Source organism: Phoxinus phoxinus (assembly GCF_949152265.1).
Source record: "Phoxinus phoxinus genome assembly, chromosome: 13".
Taxonomy (NCBI): domain Eukaryota; kingdom Metazoa; phylum Chordata; class Actinopteri; order Cypriniformes; family Leuciscidae; genus Phoxinus; species Phoxinus phoxinus.
In genome coordinates, this window is record NC_136888.1 from 16,070,860 (window position 1) to 16,091,098 (window position 20,239).

A 20,239-nucleotide genomic window follows, 5' to 3' on the forward strand; every position below is an offset into this window, starting at 1 on the left:
TTTCTCAGGGAACAAGGGTTACATACGTAACCCGAGACGTTTTCTTTCCATTTGTTTAACACTTGCGGGATTCCAATTTGAAAATGCCTGCTCTTAGGTACAAGTACTATTATTAGCGCACGTTTTTCTCTGTAATAGCTCAGAATCCATGTGAATTGATGCTCTTTTAATGGGAGCACTTTTCCATGGCAGCTCTGAAACGGGTCAGTGTTTTCCAGAGAGCAGCCTGGGTACTAAAGTTGATGTCAAATGGAAGGTCAGATTTCAGCTCCATTGCACTGATCTTGTTGACTCAGGTTCCTTGTCTTGGCATGCTACCTCTGGAGGAAACTATAGCCAAGCATGAATGAATCCGGTCGGATGAGTCTTATATTGCTGAATTTTTTTTCTTTGGAAAATGGTCTGCCAATAATTTGATATTCCAGTGACATACAGTATGTGACTTAGTAATCTTGCAGCACAAACCTATATTATATGTCTCATTGAATTATGAAGGATTGCAGTTTTATCAGTTGTGCTTGCTGAGGCCCATATTCATTTGGGATATTCATTAACAACTTTCTTTGTGCAGAATAGCAAGTATTTAACTTTATAGCTTCTTTCCACACTCATCCTATCCTTTGTGTTTATTTTATTATCAAAATCTGTTGCCTTTTCTTCGCTAATACATTATATCATGTAGGGATGCACGATATATCAGCCATCATATCGGTATTGGCCGATATATGTTAATTTTTAATGTCATCGTTATCGGCCCGATAAGAAAATTTGGCCTATATATTAAAGTTAATAAATAATGGATTATTTCCTTCAGCTGAAAACCTTCAGATGAAAACTGGTCGCCATTGAACTGCTTGAAATATTGGAATCACTTCAAAAAAGGAAAATACAGTTATATTGTGTCATATGGCTACATAAAATTATAATGAGAATATTATAATTGAGTGCTAAGGACATGGCTTTTAATGATGAAACTTTTTGTTTTTGTAATCAGGCTCTCAAAAATTATATACAAATTTAGATGTATCTGCCAATATATCGGTTATCGGCTTTAAAATATAAAGAATGATCGGTATCTGCCAAAGTTTTCATATCGATGCATCTCTAATATCATGTTCGTATTTACAGTTGATAACCGCCCTGAATGTGAAATGGATCTTTCTCACTATTGTCCTTCTGCATCCCTTCACTAGATGGGGGAGTGGGGCTGGCGGACCCCTGCCACTGTCTAGAGGGGGTGTGAGGTTGTGTGCCCTCGGTTCGCTTGAGCCATCTGTCGGACAGTATTGTTTAACACACAAAGGGGAAAGAGCCCTTCAAAGACCACTAAGTGAATAGAGCCATAACGTCATTCTGCTTGAGCATGAGAGCGTCTTCTAGTTCTGGAGCATCTCTGTTTCCTGATCTCTACTTCCTGCCCCATTCCTACTTTATTTTTTATTCCAATCAAACGCTTGCGATCCACTGTCTTAGCTGTTCTCAGTCCCTCACTGAGAAAAGATGCATTGTAATCTTTCCTTACGCTCTTCTGTAAAGACAAACATGTGAGAACATGAAGTCGGGGGATTTCAGTGTATTTGCTCTAAGAAGATATTTCAATGTTTATGAATTGTCAAATGGGTTTAATGTGTCATTGTTGGGCAGCCAGTAAAGTGATTCAATACTTGATTTCCTGGATGTTGTGAGTCACGAAGCACTTCACATTAGCACTGCATTTCTTAATAGTGTAAACATTATTCCATAAAACTGCATTTTTAATTTTTTTAAGAAAATATGAGTGGTGCTTGACTGTGCAAAACTTGATTGGGTGTTATAATTGGTTGTTATGGGTGTTTTTCTAGTGGTTGCTCACTGGTCCAAGTCATTGTTGTTGTTTTTAACTAAAACTAAAACAATTTTTTTTAGAAAGGTTGCCTTGGCAGTTAACTGAAAAAAAGTTTAGTAAATAATTTAATAAAATAACTAAAACTGAAATAAAATAAAGCTAAATAGAAACTTTAAACTTAAATTAAAATGAAAACTAAGTATATAAAAATTAAAGCTACTTTAACAAGTACTACTATTATACAAAAAAAAAGAAACCAATATAGAAGAAACCATCTCCAAGTCTCCATGATATTATTATTTTTTTTTTTTTTTTTTACTATTAACCCCAGGCAAAAAATCTGATCACTTAGAAAAGTCAGTAAGTCACACTATTTGAGGTATCATTGATTGGATGACGTTCGCTCCCTAAAAAGTCCCAAAATGCACCATGAAAACCCGGGAGCATCGATATTCACTATGTTCCCTTAACAAAAGTTCGGAAGCGTGAAACATAAATCTTTTAAAATACAAACCATTATTTAATCGTTTCTGCATAAACATCTAGACAGGTAACATAATCATAATCTCAAGAACATAATCTAGCTAACATTTATAATTTATTTACAGCTGAAATGTTGCACACACACACATATACCATATATAGGCATATATATATATATATATATATATATATATATATATATATATATATATATATATATATATATATATATTGTACTTTAAATAACATAAAAAAGATATCAGTTCTGCTGTTGTTATGTTGTACAATGAGGACATTGTCATGTCGCAGGAAATAGAATTTGTGAACACGATATACTGATTCATGACCTCGGAAGCTAGGGAGCTGATTGAGACGCACCCTGTGTGTTTTCGGTGCCCTCAAACTGTCAAGTCTGTCTTATGAGATGTCTTTGAAGCTGTGCCAGGCGAGGTGTATTTGGAAATCACTGCCATCAGCACACCTGTCCACCTATGCTGATTTCCCCCACTGAACACGATCCAACAGAGTTAAAATAGCGTGAGTTTATAAAGATTCTCCAGTGGCGGAGTGACTGTAATTTCTCACTTGCCAGTTTGAATTACAGCTCGAAACCTTGAGGGCGAAACTTCACACTTCATGGGAGGGAGAATAGCGTATACATTGCCTGCATGACATACTTGTACTTGTTACTACCAGTTTTTGTTGTGGGCAGAAGTAGAATACATAAACATGTCACTCTTGCCTCAGTAAAGTGCAATGGGTTTTTCCACCAGAAAATATGGTTTAAAAATTATTGATGCCATATTCAAGTACTTCCTGTCTCATTGACCAGTTAAATATAGTTTAATTTATTACTTTGTGTTGCATGTACAGTACTTTTTACATGAACTGCTCACCTTTAGAGATGTCCAAATCATATGATTGTGTTTTCTGTACTAGTGTTCCTTCATTATGGGTGTGATCTGTTTGCCCGATAATCATGTGATTACTCAGGATAAGATGTGCAATCAAACAGTGAGTCATGTGTACTGCATGTAGATTTGTATAAGTTTCCCTGTAAAAGAATATTTGTATAAGAAAATACCAGGTTAATGGTGTTTTCTCTTCTAGTGTGAGCTACACTGCAGTCTTTGCATGCTGAATTCATGTGTGTGTGTAGAGAAAGACAGAGAGAGAGTGAGAGAGAGAGAGTGAAAGAAGCAAAGAGAAAGCTCATTTGGCAGAGGCTGGAGGTGTAATACTAAAGCACTGGCAGGCCCTTTAGTCAAACACTAGGGCTTGTTGCTAGGATACATTCTTATCAATACCTTGGTATGCCGTCTATCTTCCCCACACGTTTCTCAGAGCTGCGCTCCGCCACTCGCTTATTCACTGCTCTATTTTTGAATCAAGCCAAGTCTGCAGCAAGCTGGGAGACCCCAAAACCCCTGTGTTGACTTTTAATGTTGAGGAGACGCCCCATGCATTCTGAAGAAAAATAACTCAGATTTTTTCCTTTTAGATTGTGTGTGTGTGTGTGTGTGTGTGTTTTAATTCTAGAATGTGTCGTTATTCCTAATTTTTCTGAATACATTTTGTCTTTTTGCAACCACTTTTTAGTCCCTATTCATGCGTTCATAATATATTTTTCTTCTTTAATTTGTGCAAAAAAAAGATAAGCGATTCTTCAAATCACTGTTGGATTGAACTTTACTCATGTCTGCATATTTTCAGAGGGCGTGTGTTCAGTCATTTCAGTCTGTGATAAGACGGTTCTTTTGTCACGTAATGCGTCCAGACAGTGTGTAACGGTTATCTTTCATTAAGTCATTGAAAGTGCATATTAAGACAAGCAAACAAAATGTTATAAATGCATAGGTTCCATGTTGCGTAGTTGTGTGCAAACAAATGGGTTCTTTTATCTTTGCTTTCTTCCTTTGTGCGATGATGGACAAGACAAATGAGAACAATGCATTAGTTACTGTAAGCGGAAAGTCAATGACGTATTACACACAACTCTTCTAGGAATGCAGTAGTACTGTATGTGCACATTGTGCAAATCTTCTGTATGTATGTAATACCTGGATGACTTATTACACACACCAAAATGTCCATCTCATAATGTACAATTTCACAATGCACTATGCTAAACTTGACATTCAATTTTGAGTGAGAAATGAACTAGAAGTGATATTGTTCTCTCATTAATAGAACTGTATTTTTATTTGTAATTTTTATTCAAAATGTAAAATAATGTTTATTTTAACACGATTAACTCGACAACTAGAGATCTATCAATGTTTTTTTTTTACAATAACAATTATTTTGGTTTAATTCCTGCTATATGCAGATTTTTAACCTTTTATGTAACTTTCTGAAACTTTCTAAAAATGTAATCTATTATTTTTGTAATTTTGTATTTATTTTTTGTATTTTAGTATGTAGTACTTATTTTCAGACTGTGCATTCAAATGTAACAATCCCATAACGTTTTTTCAAATTAATTGTTTCCTTAAAGGGGACCTATTATGCCCTTTTTTACAAGATGTAATATAAGTCTCAGGTGTCCCCAGAATATGTCTGAGAAGTTTCAGCTCAAAATACCCCACAGCTCATTTATTATACCATGTTGTAAATGCAAATTTTAGCGTGGAATGAAAAACATGCTGATTTCGTGCATATTGTTAAATGCAAATGAGCTGGTGCTCCCCACCCTGCATTCCAGAAGAGGGCGGAGCCTGTACCGCTCGTGCATCGGATACTCTGCCAAAAACTAAAACATCTGTTTGGTTATAAATATGATTATCATCTCTATCGTGGTCATGCTCACGTGACACTGCAGTTCTTCGTCATCATGAAAGTTTAATATATGCATGCGTTTTACAGGCATATCATCTAAACTTCAGATATATGGTTTTCTGAGCGCACTCACCCGAATCACACACAGAAAGCTGGATGTCAGACGGCGCATCCTTTGAGTATTAAACTAGTACTAAGTTCTCTTTTACGTCTTGTTGCGCTTAAACTGTCAAATACACACAAGGTTGTCAAAAAAACACAACCTACTGTGTTTGTGAGCGTTATGTCTGTGAACGTAAACAACAAGTAAAGAAACCGCATGAGTATTAAAGGGAAAGCAGCGTAATATACAGTACCTACTGCTATATGCTGTTATGAATCAAACAGAAAATCACTCTGTTCTTGATTGAATAACTTTAGTAGCTTTAATAAGAATACATTTCTTTCTTGAATGCTGAGGACTGTGTACAGCTCACTCAGGGCAGGGTTTATGCTAATAGGGTTGAGTGTCAGCAGTCATGGGCGTGGCCTAAGCATGTGACGTCATCATAACCTAACATTTCATATCTTAATGGGAGCGTTAGCAAAACGTTCTTAGAACATATTTTCTTTTTAGCTGGATATCAATCCGTCTCTTGTAACCATAGCATACTGATATTTAAATTTTTATTTCTAAAACCGCTAGGCTGTAAGCAGTACATTAGGATTGCATTCTGAGCATGGTAGTTGTCGTCTCCATTCACAGTCGTGGTAAGTGAGGTGTCAGCAGATCCTCTGATGCCTCCTCCTCCTCCCCAGAGTGATGTCTGGAGACATGCTCTGCTTTTCCTTCACCGCCATTAAGTGCTTTACTCCCTGGTGTCGTTTTAAAACCTGTAGATAAGCGATAAAATAACCATATGACCAGATAAGCACGTAATATGGCAGTGCCGTAGGCACATTTATTGCTGTGTATATTCCAAAGTCACTCGCAAAACTCATGGTGACAATTACCTGGCAGTAAACACACACTGTGCAATCATTCTTCACCAAGAGAACACACAGCGTGATTCACTCTTATGAGGTCAGTAAAGCAAGCAGATGACCCCTGGGCAATTTACACCTCTTTAAAAAGACAAACATCGAGTTCAAAATGGAGAGAGACGGCAATAGAGCATAGAGAGAGAGAGACGGGGGGAAATGTAATGGGAGAGAGAGCATATGCCCCTGTGCTAATCTACAGATTTCAGCTGTAAGATGATTACAGAACGGCCTGCTTGAAAAACTCAGTGGGCAAAATGGCTATAGTCCATCCAAAACAACTTAGTAACTGTGTATTTAAAGGGAATGCTGCACCCCGGCAGAGTGAAGCTCATTAATTAGACGCTCGCTCAGCAGTTGGTTGTTCCGCAGTACAGGGTCAAACAGCAAAGGAATCTTTAAAAAGCTGTTTTTATTGTTTCTCGCCTTAATTGTGTTGCTTGCTGTTATTCAGCTGCTTTTCTAATGGACTGTGTAGATTGATTTGCATTTTTCTAACAGTGGGATGTATCTAATAGTGCATTCAAACAAATATGAAAATTTTGTCATCATTTACTCAGCCGTATGCTGTTGTTGTTTCTGGAACTCTAAAGGAGAATATTTGAAGTATTTTGATGCAACTATTTTCCAAATAACAGCATTTATTTACCAAAAAGCAGTTAAAGCACTATACTGTAAATGCATTTGGAGAGAATAGTGTCTTAAATGTTAAGTCTGTTTTGCACATACTATCAGATGGATTCGGTAGACTTTGAATATTACACATGGACTAATTTTAGGATGCCCTTTTCTCCTTTTTTGAGGTTGATCATGCTGTTTTATGGAGAATAACAACACAGAATTCATTAATGTCATTTTTTTTTGTTCAACAGAAAAATTAAATGTCATATAGGTGTGAAACGACTATTAGAATTGAGTAAATAATGACAGAATTGTAATTTTTGGGTGAACTGTGCCAGTAAGAAAGAGACTGATTTAGTCGTCCCACAATTAGACTGAGGGAATCATCTTGTCATTTGTAAAGGCCTAAAATCTGAGCTTGTACCCTGACCTGTGATATGATATTTTAGTCACTATACTGATTTTTCCCCCCACCTATTTTATCATCCAACAGGTCCAATATTCACAAGTCTGATCAAATCACCTCAACAAGCTTTATGATTTGCGGCAATTTTCAAAATATGTTTAGGGTTAGAAGTTTGTTCAAATAGACATCAACACTCACTGGAAGATTCTGTACTCGCACGATTCCCTTAGTGTTCATTAAGAATGCGTGGGTTGTTGTGTGGCACTGCTGCATTCTGGGTCTCTCAGCTTAGCATCAAGGGTTGTGTCTTGCACATGAGGGTCGTGGTGTGGTTGCCAAGGCAGCGTGCATCATGTTTGAGTAAGTGTGGTGGGGGGTGGGGGGTGGGGGGTGGGGGGGGGAATGACTGACTCGCGTCCTTGCCTCCTTATTACACCCCTGCGTTCAGCGCCGCAGACAGAGATTGATAGTGACAGTGGCGTTGCTGCACGAGGCTGCGTACACAAGGGCACATGCACGCTCTTCCTCTCTTTCCCTCCCCGTTATTCCTCAGTCTGTCTCCTTCTCTCGCTCTTTTTCTTTTCCTCCTCCATCTTTTCTCCGCCTCTGGCTGTTTAGGCTGCGGACCCCATTGAGGATACAGGAAAAGCATTTGTTGACATTCAAATACACCCGTGGGCCGCGTCATCTAAGCACACGTTCGTCACTGACACATGCTGCGCTCCGCAGCACATGAAGCCTTCTGGTGTTTCCTTGAACATGATATGTCATTGCCAGAATGATAGTTCATATTTGTTGCTTGACACAGAGGCATTGTTTTTGAAGACCGGTTTGTGTGAATGAAGACAATGTGAAGGAATCACAAGGGTTTTAGATGAATAAGACTTTTCATATATTTACTTTTCCCATCTGTCATTTTCTTCTTCCTGGAATTGTCTTAATAGAGATATGGAACCTGAAATCTTCAGTGACGTTTGAGATTTACTATTCAAAATCTACTCATTGGGAATTTTACAAGGAGCTGTTCTAAAACCTAGTAAGCTATGTAGGCCATAGAGAGCAAGGCAGCTCACTAACCAAAATGAAACCGTATAAGATTAATAGAGGTCCTCGTGTGAAGCACACAATTGATCTATAAGCTAATGTTAGGATGCTGCTAAGATAATTCTGCTAAGTATGCTAAGTATAATTGCTAAGTATGAAAATAATATTTTTACAAATATTTTTAAAATGTTAAATAATGTTGTTAAATGTATAAAAATGCTAAATTATTTCACACTCAGAGTGTTTAGCATGGTAATGTATGTGACAAATATTATTATGTTTGGGAAATAGATGCGCTACGCTGCTGCTGTGGAGCAAGTATGGGACTTGCTACTGCCAATACATACAGTACATGACACATTGCTGTGAGCAAGTAAGACAAGCTGCTCTACAATATAGCATACATTAATTATCCATAGCAGATCTATACAGGTGGAGCTGGGGAAGGTGGAGGGTTTCTGAAAGCATGCTGTACTACTATGGCAAATGCTGACCAAGTATTCGAAGGCTGCACAGCAAGCTTATTGGCTAATGATACTGCAGGAACCAATCAGCTGTGCCCTAATAGAGAATGATGTCCTTGCAAGCAGAATGAGTTAGGACCTGCGCCATCAGTTTCATGACAGAACTTTGTATTTACACACAATATACAATACCGTATACAACAAAAAAGTAGTGTTTTATAATGCTTTTGAGAACACTCACAATTCATTTGCTGCGCAAAAAAAAAAACAACGAAACAGGAATATGACAGTCTGCGCGAAAACGTATATAATATTTGTCGGTGAGTGAGTGATACGATGTACTTTGTCATTAGTATTAGTCTGGACATGCCTCTACTGTGCGTTTAATGCCCTGTAGTTTCATTGCTGTCATTGCAGCTCATGTCAGAAGGCTCTCTGTATTTTCCCTGACAGCAGTGCTGCAGACGTGCCCACGGGGCCTGGACAGGAGCCTGTTTTATAACAGTTAATGAGTGAAATCAGCACATCTCATGATTGTTAATGTGTCCCTGCTGAGCTTGCGCAATCTGAACTGGATACCTGCGCCAGAGCTTCCTGACTCTGCCTCTCGGTGCCAAGGTTGTTTTACAGGAAGCAGACAGTTTAATTCTATACTTGTCATTAGCGATTGCTCTGAAGGGAGAGTCGATCTTGACTTTGCTGTAATTTGGTCAGCCTCATTGATGAGAGGAAGGCTATATTTTCTATTCTAAGTTCTTTGAGGAGTATTTTTTGCTGAGTCTTCATTTATGGTCGGAAAATGTTTGATGGAGTGGACATGAGTCATTAGTAGTTTATAGGACCTACAGGGACACCGTATCTCTGAATAATGCTGAGCTCTTATCTGTTCACAGTAGGGAACGTGAGATACCAAGATTATTCTTTGCAACTGATTCTGAGATGTCTGTGAACTGTCAGTTTGTTATTTTAGGGAGAGCACAGCAACCGCCAAAAGTATTTAAACACTTTATAATTATGTTTTTTTTGTGTGTTTTTTTTCCCTCTCTCTCTCTCTCTCTCTATATATATATATATATATATAGAAAATTGTTGATCAATATTCTGTTCAAAATGAAGACAAAAGTATCTTGACACTTTTGCTTTCACATTTTTATTCAATTAAATTTTTAAATGTGACTTTAGTGTCCAAATACTTTTTGCTTTTGTGTTACACCTTTTGTGCTACAACTATTTTGATGATCGAAAATGATTTTTGGCTTCATAATTATGTCAAATCTTTCAAATGGATAATTGCGTATTTAGCAATAGCATACTTTAGCAACATTATAATGCAAAACTTACCCAAGAACATGAAGCAATTGTTACCTGAGAAACGTATTTAGTTCCTCGTAACTCTTGCTGGAGGGGATCAATGTTCTAGTTGCAGGGTGGACAGTATCCAGGTTCCTTTGAATATCAACCCGTTTCAGGTTTCATGGGGAAATGCTTAACACCAGCGAGACGGACCGCAGTGCTGTGGAACAATGCCTCACTGTTTGGCTAGCCCCACTTCCACATCTTGCAGTAATTGAAATCATTCCTGGGCCTCCATCCTACCAAAGCTTATTTCTCCGTGCTGCTCGGGGACTTGTACACCCGTGGAAGGTGGGAGGGGTGTAGAGTTGTTTTTGTAGAGTGTTACTTTATGTATGAATTGAATGTGGGGTCAACTGGAAAAGCTAATGAGCTTTTTATTGATTCCAGCAGTCAACCTGCCTGGGTGGCTGTGTTCATATCAAGAACTGCAAAAGTTGACACTGAAAACACCTCTTCCACACCCTTACTGTAATATCTTTCCAGACATCACATGACTAAGATTACATAACTTGTGTAACCAATGTGTCCTGGAGATCAAAGTTTGTAGCAAAGTGTATGCTAATGTTTTTCCAACATCTAAAGAACATCTATGCAGTTTTCGCTTAGATTTTTTTGTCAGTAATGGCTATATTGTAATGCTCATTATGTAGAAACTCTTGTGAGGAGTTTGCTGCTACCAACTTGCAGATTGAAGGTTACTGCAGTATCTAGCAACAACAGTTTTAGACACTTTTTATTTGATTTCTTATTGATTTTGCTTTTATTTTGATAGGAAAGTGATAGGTGAGTGTAGACAGGAAAGTATGGCCAAGATGGGGGAAATGAGATGAGGACATGACCCAGGTTGGACTACATTAATATTTATAGTTGAGAGAGAACAGGAAATGATGGATAAAAGTTAGGGCCAGATTTAATTTCACATTGCCCATATGAACACCCTAACTGCTAACCACTAATCCATGACACTAGCAGGGATTTTTATGTTTAAAGGTACACTATGTAACTTTTTTTTGTTAGAAATTCACAATCACAGTCAATATAGCAATCCTTCATCCAAAACTTGTTTCTATCTTACCCTGATTCACTATGGTAAGCCTATTATAAGTGTAATATTTTAGATCTGATGGTTTACATAGGAAATTGCTCACATTCGACACGTGTATGCTGTGAGAGTGGCATAGGTTAGTTGTCACAATGAGCGAGAAAGGTTTATATAGAGCACGCTAAACTTTAAACCTCAGAGGAATCACCCTTTTAAAAACAAACAAACAAACAAACGCTGAAAGGAGGAGAGTCTGCTGGCAAAAAGAGAACGTGAAAGTCCTCGTAATAAAACAAGTATCAACATTAGCTTGGCTTTACAGAGATGGCGAGAACTGGATTAGGATTGTTGTAAAACCGATGCGGAGATCCCGCTTTTATTACTCAACAGGTGAGTAAGGTATTTTACTGAACTGATAAATTGCCATATGTCGCTTTTTTTTTTACTACTTTATGCATCCCAGCTGGTAAAATACCACCATATGTACCAACCAGTGATGCGCGGGTCAATGTATAAACAACCCGCACCCGACCGACGTTTTCAACTAACCCGCCCGCAACTCGGACCGCAAAAAAAAAGAAAGAAAATATTGTACCCGACCCGCTTCCTGACCCGCATTTTTTAAAAGTAGCAAGTAAATATTCATAGTAGCATCTTTAGGCCATAGACGTAGGAACTAGGGGTGCGGGTGCAGCATTTTTCTGAATGCTGTATGATATTGCTTAGTGTTATGTAATAAAGGCTTGATTTATTCATTTATTTCGTTTCATTTTCTTAACAATTAAGATGCTGCATGTGTTAATCCAGTCTAATCGAAGTGTGCGTCTCTCCCCCGACTTTCCCAACAAAAATCATAAAATACATAAAACTGACATTACTGAGCTATATATGCGTTTAAAAGTTCAACGTCTTGGGAAATCGGGCATTTTGTCCCACGTCAGGTTTTATACAAAAGTTAATAACGCGCTCAACATTCAAAAGGTAAATAAGGATTTCCCACTTTCATCTCTGCCTGCAGACTGAGCTTGTGCGTCATCTTCAGACAATAAAGCGTAGGCCTATGTATTTGATATAAAATTGTGTCTGGTACTATATAAATTACCGTACAAAGGTTTAATTGGCATCTTTATTTCAAACGACCCGACCGACCGCGACCCAAATATCATTACAAATATTTTTGGATGACTCGTAACCGCGGGTGACCGCAGGCACCCGCTCATTTTGGATCAACCCGCGCATCACTGGTACCAACATACAACGAGCACATATAGCCCAAGACACTTTGGATGTTTTGGATATTCAGCAAGTTACCTCTCAGATATACGTCATAAAAAACTGTCCAATCAGGTTGTGACCAATCAGGATCTTTATCCTTTTGTTTTGTAACTTTAGGTTTTTTTGGTCCAGATCAAACGAACTAAGAGAACCGAACTACAAGTGTAAACACATCCTTATTTTCAGTCAGCAAAAAAAAATTTCATTTCGTTTTTGTTAATGCTAATAACACTGACCACACCTCAACTGGACAGACTCGACAGAAAGAGTAAAACCATGGCTCTGCAAGTGGGTCACTACTAAGACATGATCAAATAAGACAGAGGGAGACTTTCTCTGAGGCTATTCCACATCACAGCGTCTCTCCAATTAAGTCAAGCGCACCCTGAGATGTTGCCAGCACGATAGCAGATAGATCTGGCATTACCGCTAACATGTGTTTCACTCCGTTTCTCTAAAGACACAGTAGGACAGCTTGTTAGAGTTGAATGTTAAGTTGTGTGCTCTGTTGGAGAGCCTACAGCACTTGTGCGGATGGAGGTGAGTGTTGTGCGGCTGAGGATGTCTAATTTAGCCGAGATCACTAGAAGTGGGCGTCTGGGCGACGCTCTCACGACCGTCCCTGTGTCACATACTTTGCCAGGTTTATCTCGTGTTGCCTAACAAATGATGTCTAGTGTGTTTTTATCCTTTTTGAATGTGACTACACGTGTTCTTTTTATAATCCTTCGATGTCAACAAAAGAAATTGCTTGTACAATTCGCCATTTATCCTCTACTACGCCAAATAATGGTGGTATTCAAATCTGGGTGTATACCTCATTCCCCAACAAAACATTATGGAGGGGTGTAGAAAACTATTTTTCTCGCATGTTCAAAGAGTTCCTGTTGCATTTCAGCCCCTGCGGAGATAAAAGACTCTCCGGCTGTGAATGGAGCAGGAGGGAGTGTAGCGTTCCGCTTCGTCTTTCTCCGGTCACGCCAGAAGAGGGTCATGGCGGGGGTTATGTACGTGGCAGAACCGGTCAGGCTTTGTAGACAGTCTCCCTAATCAGCTTGGCTGTGAGTCAGGTGATCAGATGTACTGTAGTTAGATTAAAGGGTCACAAGGATTGGAAAAGAGGATTAACGAAGCAGGACCTCTGCCTACCGCTGCGGGTCTAGTGGGCTCGCAACCGTATGTCCATCCCATATGAGTTATTTAAGTTAAATTACCTTTCAAATCGGCATTTTCATGCATGTATTGTTGTCAGAAATAAGATGAAGGGAAAACAAACACAGTAATTCGTTCTGGGCTCATTAAGGGTTCATCAGATACTGTAAACAAGTCAGAGGCAGCAGTGACACCTGGTGGAGATCATCAATTTCACTGTGATGAACCATACAAAATGGCATGGATGATTGATTGGAGAATGAGGATTGGCCATGGTTTATACGGTTTGGGTTCATAGGGCACAGGAGACGAACCTTTACATCTCATTTCAAAGGGCCGGGGCGGCCCAACCTTGACTGATGCTGTTAAAATCGTTCTGATGTTTCAAAGGGTATTAGAGTGAATCTGTGGGCTGGAACATTTTTTTTTTTTTTGTAAGTCTCTCTTATGCTCACCAAGGCTGCCTTTATTTGACTAATAATACAGTAAAGACAGTAATATTGTGACATCCAGACTCTCCAGTTTCACACGATCCTTCAGAAATCATTCTAATATGCTGATTTGATTTTTATCAGTGTTGAAAACAGTGTTCTGTTTAATATTTTTGTTGAAACTGTGATGCCTTTCTTTCAGGAATCTCTGATTAATAAAAGTTCAAAAGTACAGCATTTATTTAAAATAAAAATAAATTTGATCAATTTGATTAGTCCTTGCTGAATAATCAAAGAATATATTTAAAAACAATCTTAATGACCCCAAACTTCTGTATAAAAATATGCATTTAACACAAATACAATTTTAAGTAACTTTAACCAAAAACAAACATATCATTATCCCTTTAAATTATCATTGTATTGTTATGTAATGTAAATACGCTAAATTGGCACTTTATTTAATGTTATTTTAGGCCAGGCTTAAAATACAACATACATTTTTATACAGTGTTGAACAGAGGTTCTCTATTCTGTCACCAAGGGGTCCTCCTTGGTCTTTCAGAGAGAAAGGAAGCAATAAATCCTAATGACGACTCATTCTGCTTTCATTAAAGAGCCCTGTTGCCTTTATCTGTCCAATCACACCTCACTCTGTTCCGGTTTGACACACACTCTGTGTGAGTTTGTGTACGTGAGTGTGTACATGCAGCTAATCTCTTCTTCAGTCTTCGCTCCTGATTGGTGTAAATGCAGGGTACCCATATCACCCTCATGCTATTTGTCTTCTGGAATTTGTATGACTCAAATATTGTTGTAAAAAAAACATGAAATGCATTTGTGTAATTCATTCAATTGCAAAAAAACAACAACAAAACCCAGGAAATATCATTATGTATTAAAGAAACCATTCCATACCCATTTACAAAGTCTTCATTTTGTCTTTGGGGTCTACTAGAATAGGTTTTCATGCTTGAATAAACACATTGTTGTTCACATATTTTACATTGTTGCAGCACCTCTCTTCCCAGTCTGTCAGTAACGCTCTGTTTAGTTCCGGTCTCTATGAAGCCCCTCCTTCCGAAAAGCACAATGTGCTCTGATTGGTTGGCAGGACCAGTGTGTTGTGATTGGTTAATCGCTTCAATGTGTTTCAGAAATGCCATGCCCCTTACCATAACATGCCATTGGCAGGAATTATTTAAATGAGGAATGTTGTGACTTGCACGTTCTCGGAAGAAAGCTCAGGGAGCTCAGAAACAGTGTTTACTGATATAGAGAATAATTGCCTTTGGAGTGGACTTGTGATTTGGATTCAGATATTTCAGTATGTTTAGATAAGCAACTCTTGGTCTCTTTCAGGAGTGTTTTGAAAATGGATATTTAAGGATTGCAAAAGTAAAATGACAAGACAGGCACACTTTTGGCATCTCCTCAGGTCAACAGATCCTGCATCACCAAAAGGTCATAAAAGGCATGCTGGGAATGCAGCATAAACACAAGACCAGACACTTCAAGATCCCCCTCTGCCACTATGACTAAACTTTTCTTTTTTTTTTCTGATTCATTGGCTTTTACTTCACAGACATGAAATCAGTGTGTTTACTAGTGCTTCTAGTTTCTCTAACATCTGATTATGTTCGAGACAAACGTTGGATGGCTTAAATGAAAGCAGCTTTTGTGTGTCAAAGGCAATGTAGATTTCCTGATTTGAGATTTCTTTGTCTAAATGAGGTCTTTAAAGTATAAGCCTTTATGTGATCATGTGAGATTGTGAACTGTGCTAAACGGTCGTCTTTCAACATCTTTCTTTTGCTTTGACAGATGTCTTCTATTTAACTTATGTAGCTGCAGTGCATTCTGGGATATGGTATTGTATGTCAGTGCATAATAGAAAGCAGCACAAAATGACTACGATTCCGGGATGACCAAATTACTTTTAGGGAGTTTTCACAGTAAACCAGCTTTCATAACATGAGAAATTATGTTTAGAGAAACTTGAGGAATGAGGAGGGTGAAAACAAATCTTACAAGCTGCATGTAGATGAAAAATCAGGGGCCACACAGAACTGCAGATCATCTTAATTTCATTAACTGGCATGATCTCAATGGACTGTTTGTTTGTTTTTAAGGAAATTTATATTTTTATTCTGAAAGGATTCATTAAACTGATCAAAAGTGACTGTAAAGACTTTTAGAATTTAAAAAAAATCTATTTCAAATAAATGCTGTTCTTTTGAACTTTCTATATATTAAATAATTCCGTAAAATGTATCACGGTTTCCACAAAAATACTAAGCAGCGCACAATTGAATTGATAATAATATGAAATGTTTTTTAAATAAAATTGTATTTGTAATAATATTTCACAATATTACTGTTTTTATTGTATTTTGATCAAATAAATCATAAATTTAAATAAAATGGGGAAAACATTTCAAATAAATGCAGCCTTGATGAGCATCAGAGACTGACTTCAAATGTTTAAATTGTAGTATGTGCTGTATGTTCTATGATCAAACTTTCTAATCCATATTTCTGCCCCCCCTTTTTTTTTCTTTGTACAGATTCTTCTTCAAACTACATCCGCCAACTGGAGACTAAAGTCCGCATTTTAGAGGATGACCACAAGCAATTGTTATCCCAGGTAAGAGTCTAATCCGTCAGCAATGTGATGGAAACGTACGTAAAATGAAAACATAAAAGCTTCCTTCCCTGGCCAGCTCTCAGCTTATCATAATAGGATCATTTGCATACAGAATGTACATATTATAGTAATAAGCCTGTGGAATTCTAACGGTCAGAAAGAGTGGAAAGTGGTGATGTAGATCTAAATTGTGTCTAAATCAGTTGTTTTTGTTAATAATAGAATGATACATGATAATAATAATAATAGGATATGATAATATGATCAAATAGATCATCATTAATAATAATTAAAGGGGTCCTATTATGCTGTTTCACTTTTTCAACTTTGTAATGTTGATGTTTGAGCATAAAAAAAGATCTGCTAGGTTGCAAAGCTCAAAGTCCACTCCATTGGGAGATATTTTATTTGACAGAATCCCCTTTTCAAAAATTACAACGCAAAACAGTTGGCAAGGCCTGGTTGAGCTGCGCTAGGAAAGATGAAGAGTTTTTTTTCACCCTGGAAAAAGTTTGTTGGCTGACGAACTTAAGAGTGGTTAAAATTTATTTTTAAAACTGTTCCTGAACATTACAACCCCAACGTTCGTCAAAAAATATTCCACGAAATGTCTTGCAAAATCTGTGCTTGCAAAGTCTGCATGAAATCCGTTCAGCTAACATCTTCTTTGCTAACATTGTCAGGGTCTGAATCGAGCTCGAATTGGTTTGAAATTGACACCATCGTTAATATTCACATCTGAGTAGAGTTCGCGGTTATGCAGGGGCGTGTCATTTCCCGAACACATGCTGCCAATCACAACACACTGGGCCAGCTAACCAATCACATTTCGTATTTCAGAAGGAGGGGCTTCATCGAAAATGACACGTTCGAGAAAGACTGGGTATAGAGGACTGTACTGTAATAATGTAAAATAAGTGAAAATAATGCGTTTTTTGAACAATCAAGCATGAAAACATATTCTAGTACACCCCAAAAACAAAATCAATCCTTCATAAAAGGGCATAATAGGACCACTTTATATGATGTGCTTTGTTAACTGTTTTGCAACCATGTACAGTATAGTCTTTTATGGATTTGGTGTGCAGTGCAGCATTATAATAGTTTGCTTGAGGGTTTTAATCAAGTGCTGATGTTTAAAAGCATGTTGCCCCAGTGTAGCTTACACAGCACATGATCAGCAATATAATGAAAATTAAAAACGAGTGTGGTTATGTGGGCAGGGGGCGCATGTTGTGGTCAGCTTGGGCCCATTTTTTCAGGCTTGCCTGCAGAATAGCATTTGCACTTTAATGTGTTTGTGTTGTAGATCGTAATATTGTAATACAAGAGGTAGATAGTAGGGATGGTGTCAAATATTTTACCAATTTAGTCACATGACTTTCACTGCTCAGGTGATAAGCTCACAAATTTGGCTAAGGCGTGCATTAAAGATGTCGTTTTTAATTACCGGTACATCTGGTTCCTTAAATGCATGTCATTGCACCAGGACTTATTCTTAGTTTTATGACACTGCAAGAGCTTTGAACAAAAAGCCCTGGAGCTCTGACAGTTATATGAGACAAAGATACAGATCTGTCACTAACAATTTTCTGTTTCAGACGGTCTTCATCTCCCATTTTCCGAGCCCAGATTTATAGGCATAGATAGCACATCCATCTCAATATTTAAAGACGGCACATGCGACTAGTAGCTGTCAGTTTAATTGCATACGCGCACCTCTGATATTCTAATGATACTTCTTCATTTTGTCTTTCTCTGATGATGGATAGAGCTGCTTTTTCTTTTTATTGCCTCCATAGATAACTCAATTGTTTGAAGAAAGATATCTCGGAATTTGCAAGTATTGTATATTTTGTTCTGTATTATATTGTGCCCGATAACCTTCAAGAATGGCTGATCAAGGCATTCTTGCTGTTACTATAAGAAATATGAGCATTTCATAGAATGGTTTTTAGCTGATGGGACTCCATTTAGATATAACTCTGTCACTGTATTCCTCTAGCAGGTACTAAACCAGATATTAAGCTGCCTTTGGCTGCGTAATGTAGATCTTTAGAGGAGAAGAATGTCGTTACCTTCAGGGTCATCAGTCCATGCCAAAGATCTCATTCATGGGTCAAACCTGTGTTCAATTATGCATGCTTTGTAAAACATTGTGAGCAGAAAGGAATTCATTTCACTCCAGTCTTTTTATCGTTTGATTGAGTCGTTTACCAGTCAAAAGTTTGGAAACATTACTTTTTTAATAATGTTTCAGAAAGAAGTCTCTTATGCTCATCAAGCCTGCATTTATTTGATCAAAAATATAGAAAAAAATTGTAATATTGTGAAATATTATTACAATTTAAAATAATGGACTTAAAAATATCAAATATAATCTATTTCTGTGATGCAAAGCTGAATTTTCATCCAACATTACTCCAGTCTTCTCTTCAGTGTCACATTATCCTTTAGAAATCATTCTAACTTAATTTTTAGTATAGTAATGTTTCCAAACGTTTGACTTGTATAACTTTAAATTAACTATATATAGAGATAGGTAGATAGATAGATAGATAGATAGATAGATAGATAGATAGATAGATAGATAGATAGATAGATAGATAGATAGATAGATAGATAGATAGATAGATAGATAGATAGATAGATAGATATGTTGTGCAAACAAAATGCAAACAAGTTGAATCATGTTTGCATTTTTAACAATGTTCATAAAAAAAAAAAAAAAAAATGAGACCCTTTCAGTACAACCATGGGTTTAGCTGCAGTCTCATGTTCTCTTAGCAGAACTTTTATTAGTACATGGCATGCTGGACGGTTACTCAACTTACGCACGTAGACACACACACATAAAACTTTTGTAACAATCCACTTTTCCCTGAAAAAAGTTCACAGCCTCAATTAAACTCCAGTAATCCCTTTGTGAGCTGTTGGCACACAACAGACATCAACATACGGGGCAAGAAAGTTCAAAACGGGGATAATCACACACAGATGCTTTTACTATGGAATACTCATTCATTTCTCCATTGTGCTGAGGGATTTTCGACATTTTTATTTCATTATTTCATGGCCTGTGACACTCAAATATGCAGCGATAAGAGTTTTGCGGACAGGTGCCTTTTGGCTAAATTTCTTAGGTCATTATTTATGAAGCGTGACTGACATTACCTCTCAGCTCCAGAACTTTTTCCCTTTTCTCAGATCACCTCTCAGGAAATGATCTCACGTGCCATCCGCTATCAATTTTTCATTCGCAAACGTTTTTGCAGAGGTTTTGTTATCATCCTTTAGTCAAATATGTTGAAGACAGCACATTCTACGGATCGTAACAGTTGTTTTTACAGTTTCATGGCCATAATGATAGAGGAAGTGGTTGTCCCTGTGGTTTCTTTGTGCTTGGACTGCTAGAACGTTATCATTGTTCATCGGATATGAACTATGAGATTTGCAGTTGTCAGGTGTTGTGAGAAGAGGTCAGGAAAGGTTGAAAAACCTGTATTGGTTAAACTAGCGGTAAGAGAGACTAAAATGGTTTGATACCTTACTATCTTGTAATCACACACTCAGTCTTGGATCTTTCTAGTTGCACGGATTGATTTCATACTTCTTCTTTTTTTACATATCCAGAGATGACAAGTTAGCTCTTAAATTAACTTATTGTAAGGCTTCTCATATATTATACTTTAGAG

At 37.5% G+C, this 20,239-nt stretch overlaps 1 protein-coding gene across 2 annotated transcripts in view; it reads left to right on the forward strand.

Annotated features, from left to right (window-relative positions):
* The window catches only part of ccdc85ca (coiled-coil domain containing 85C, a), a 45,567-nt gene that overhangs the window by 13,157 nt on the left and 12,171 nt on the right, over positions 1-20,239 (forward strand). For both annotated transcript variants that reach the window (XM_079633256.1, XM_079633255.1), the window contains exon 2: positions 16,465-16,544. In XM_079633256.1, coding sequence (XP_079489382.1) covers positions 16,465-16,544 — 80 coding nt within the window. The remainder of the gene's footprint in view (positions 1-16,464; positions 16,545-20,239) is intronic.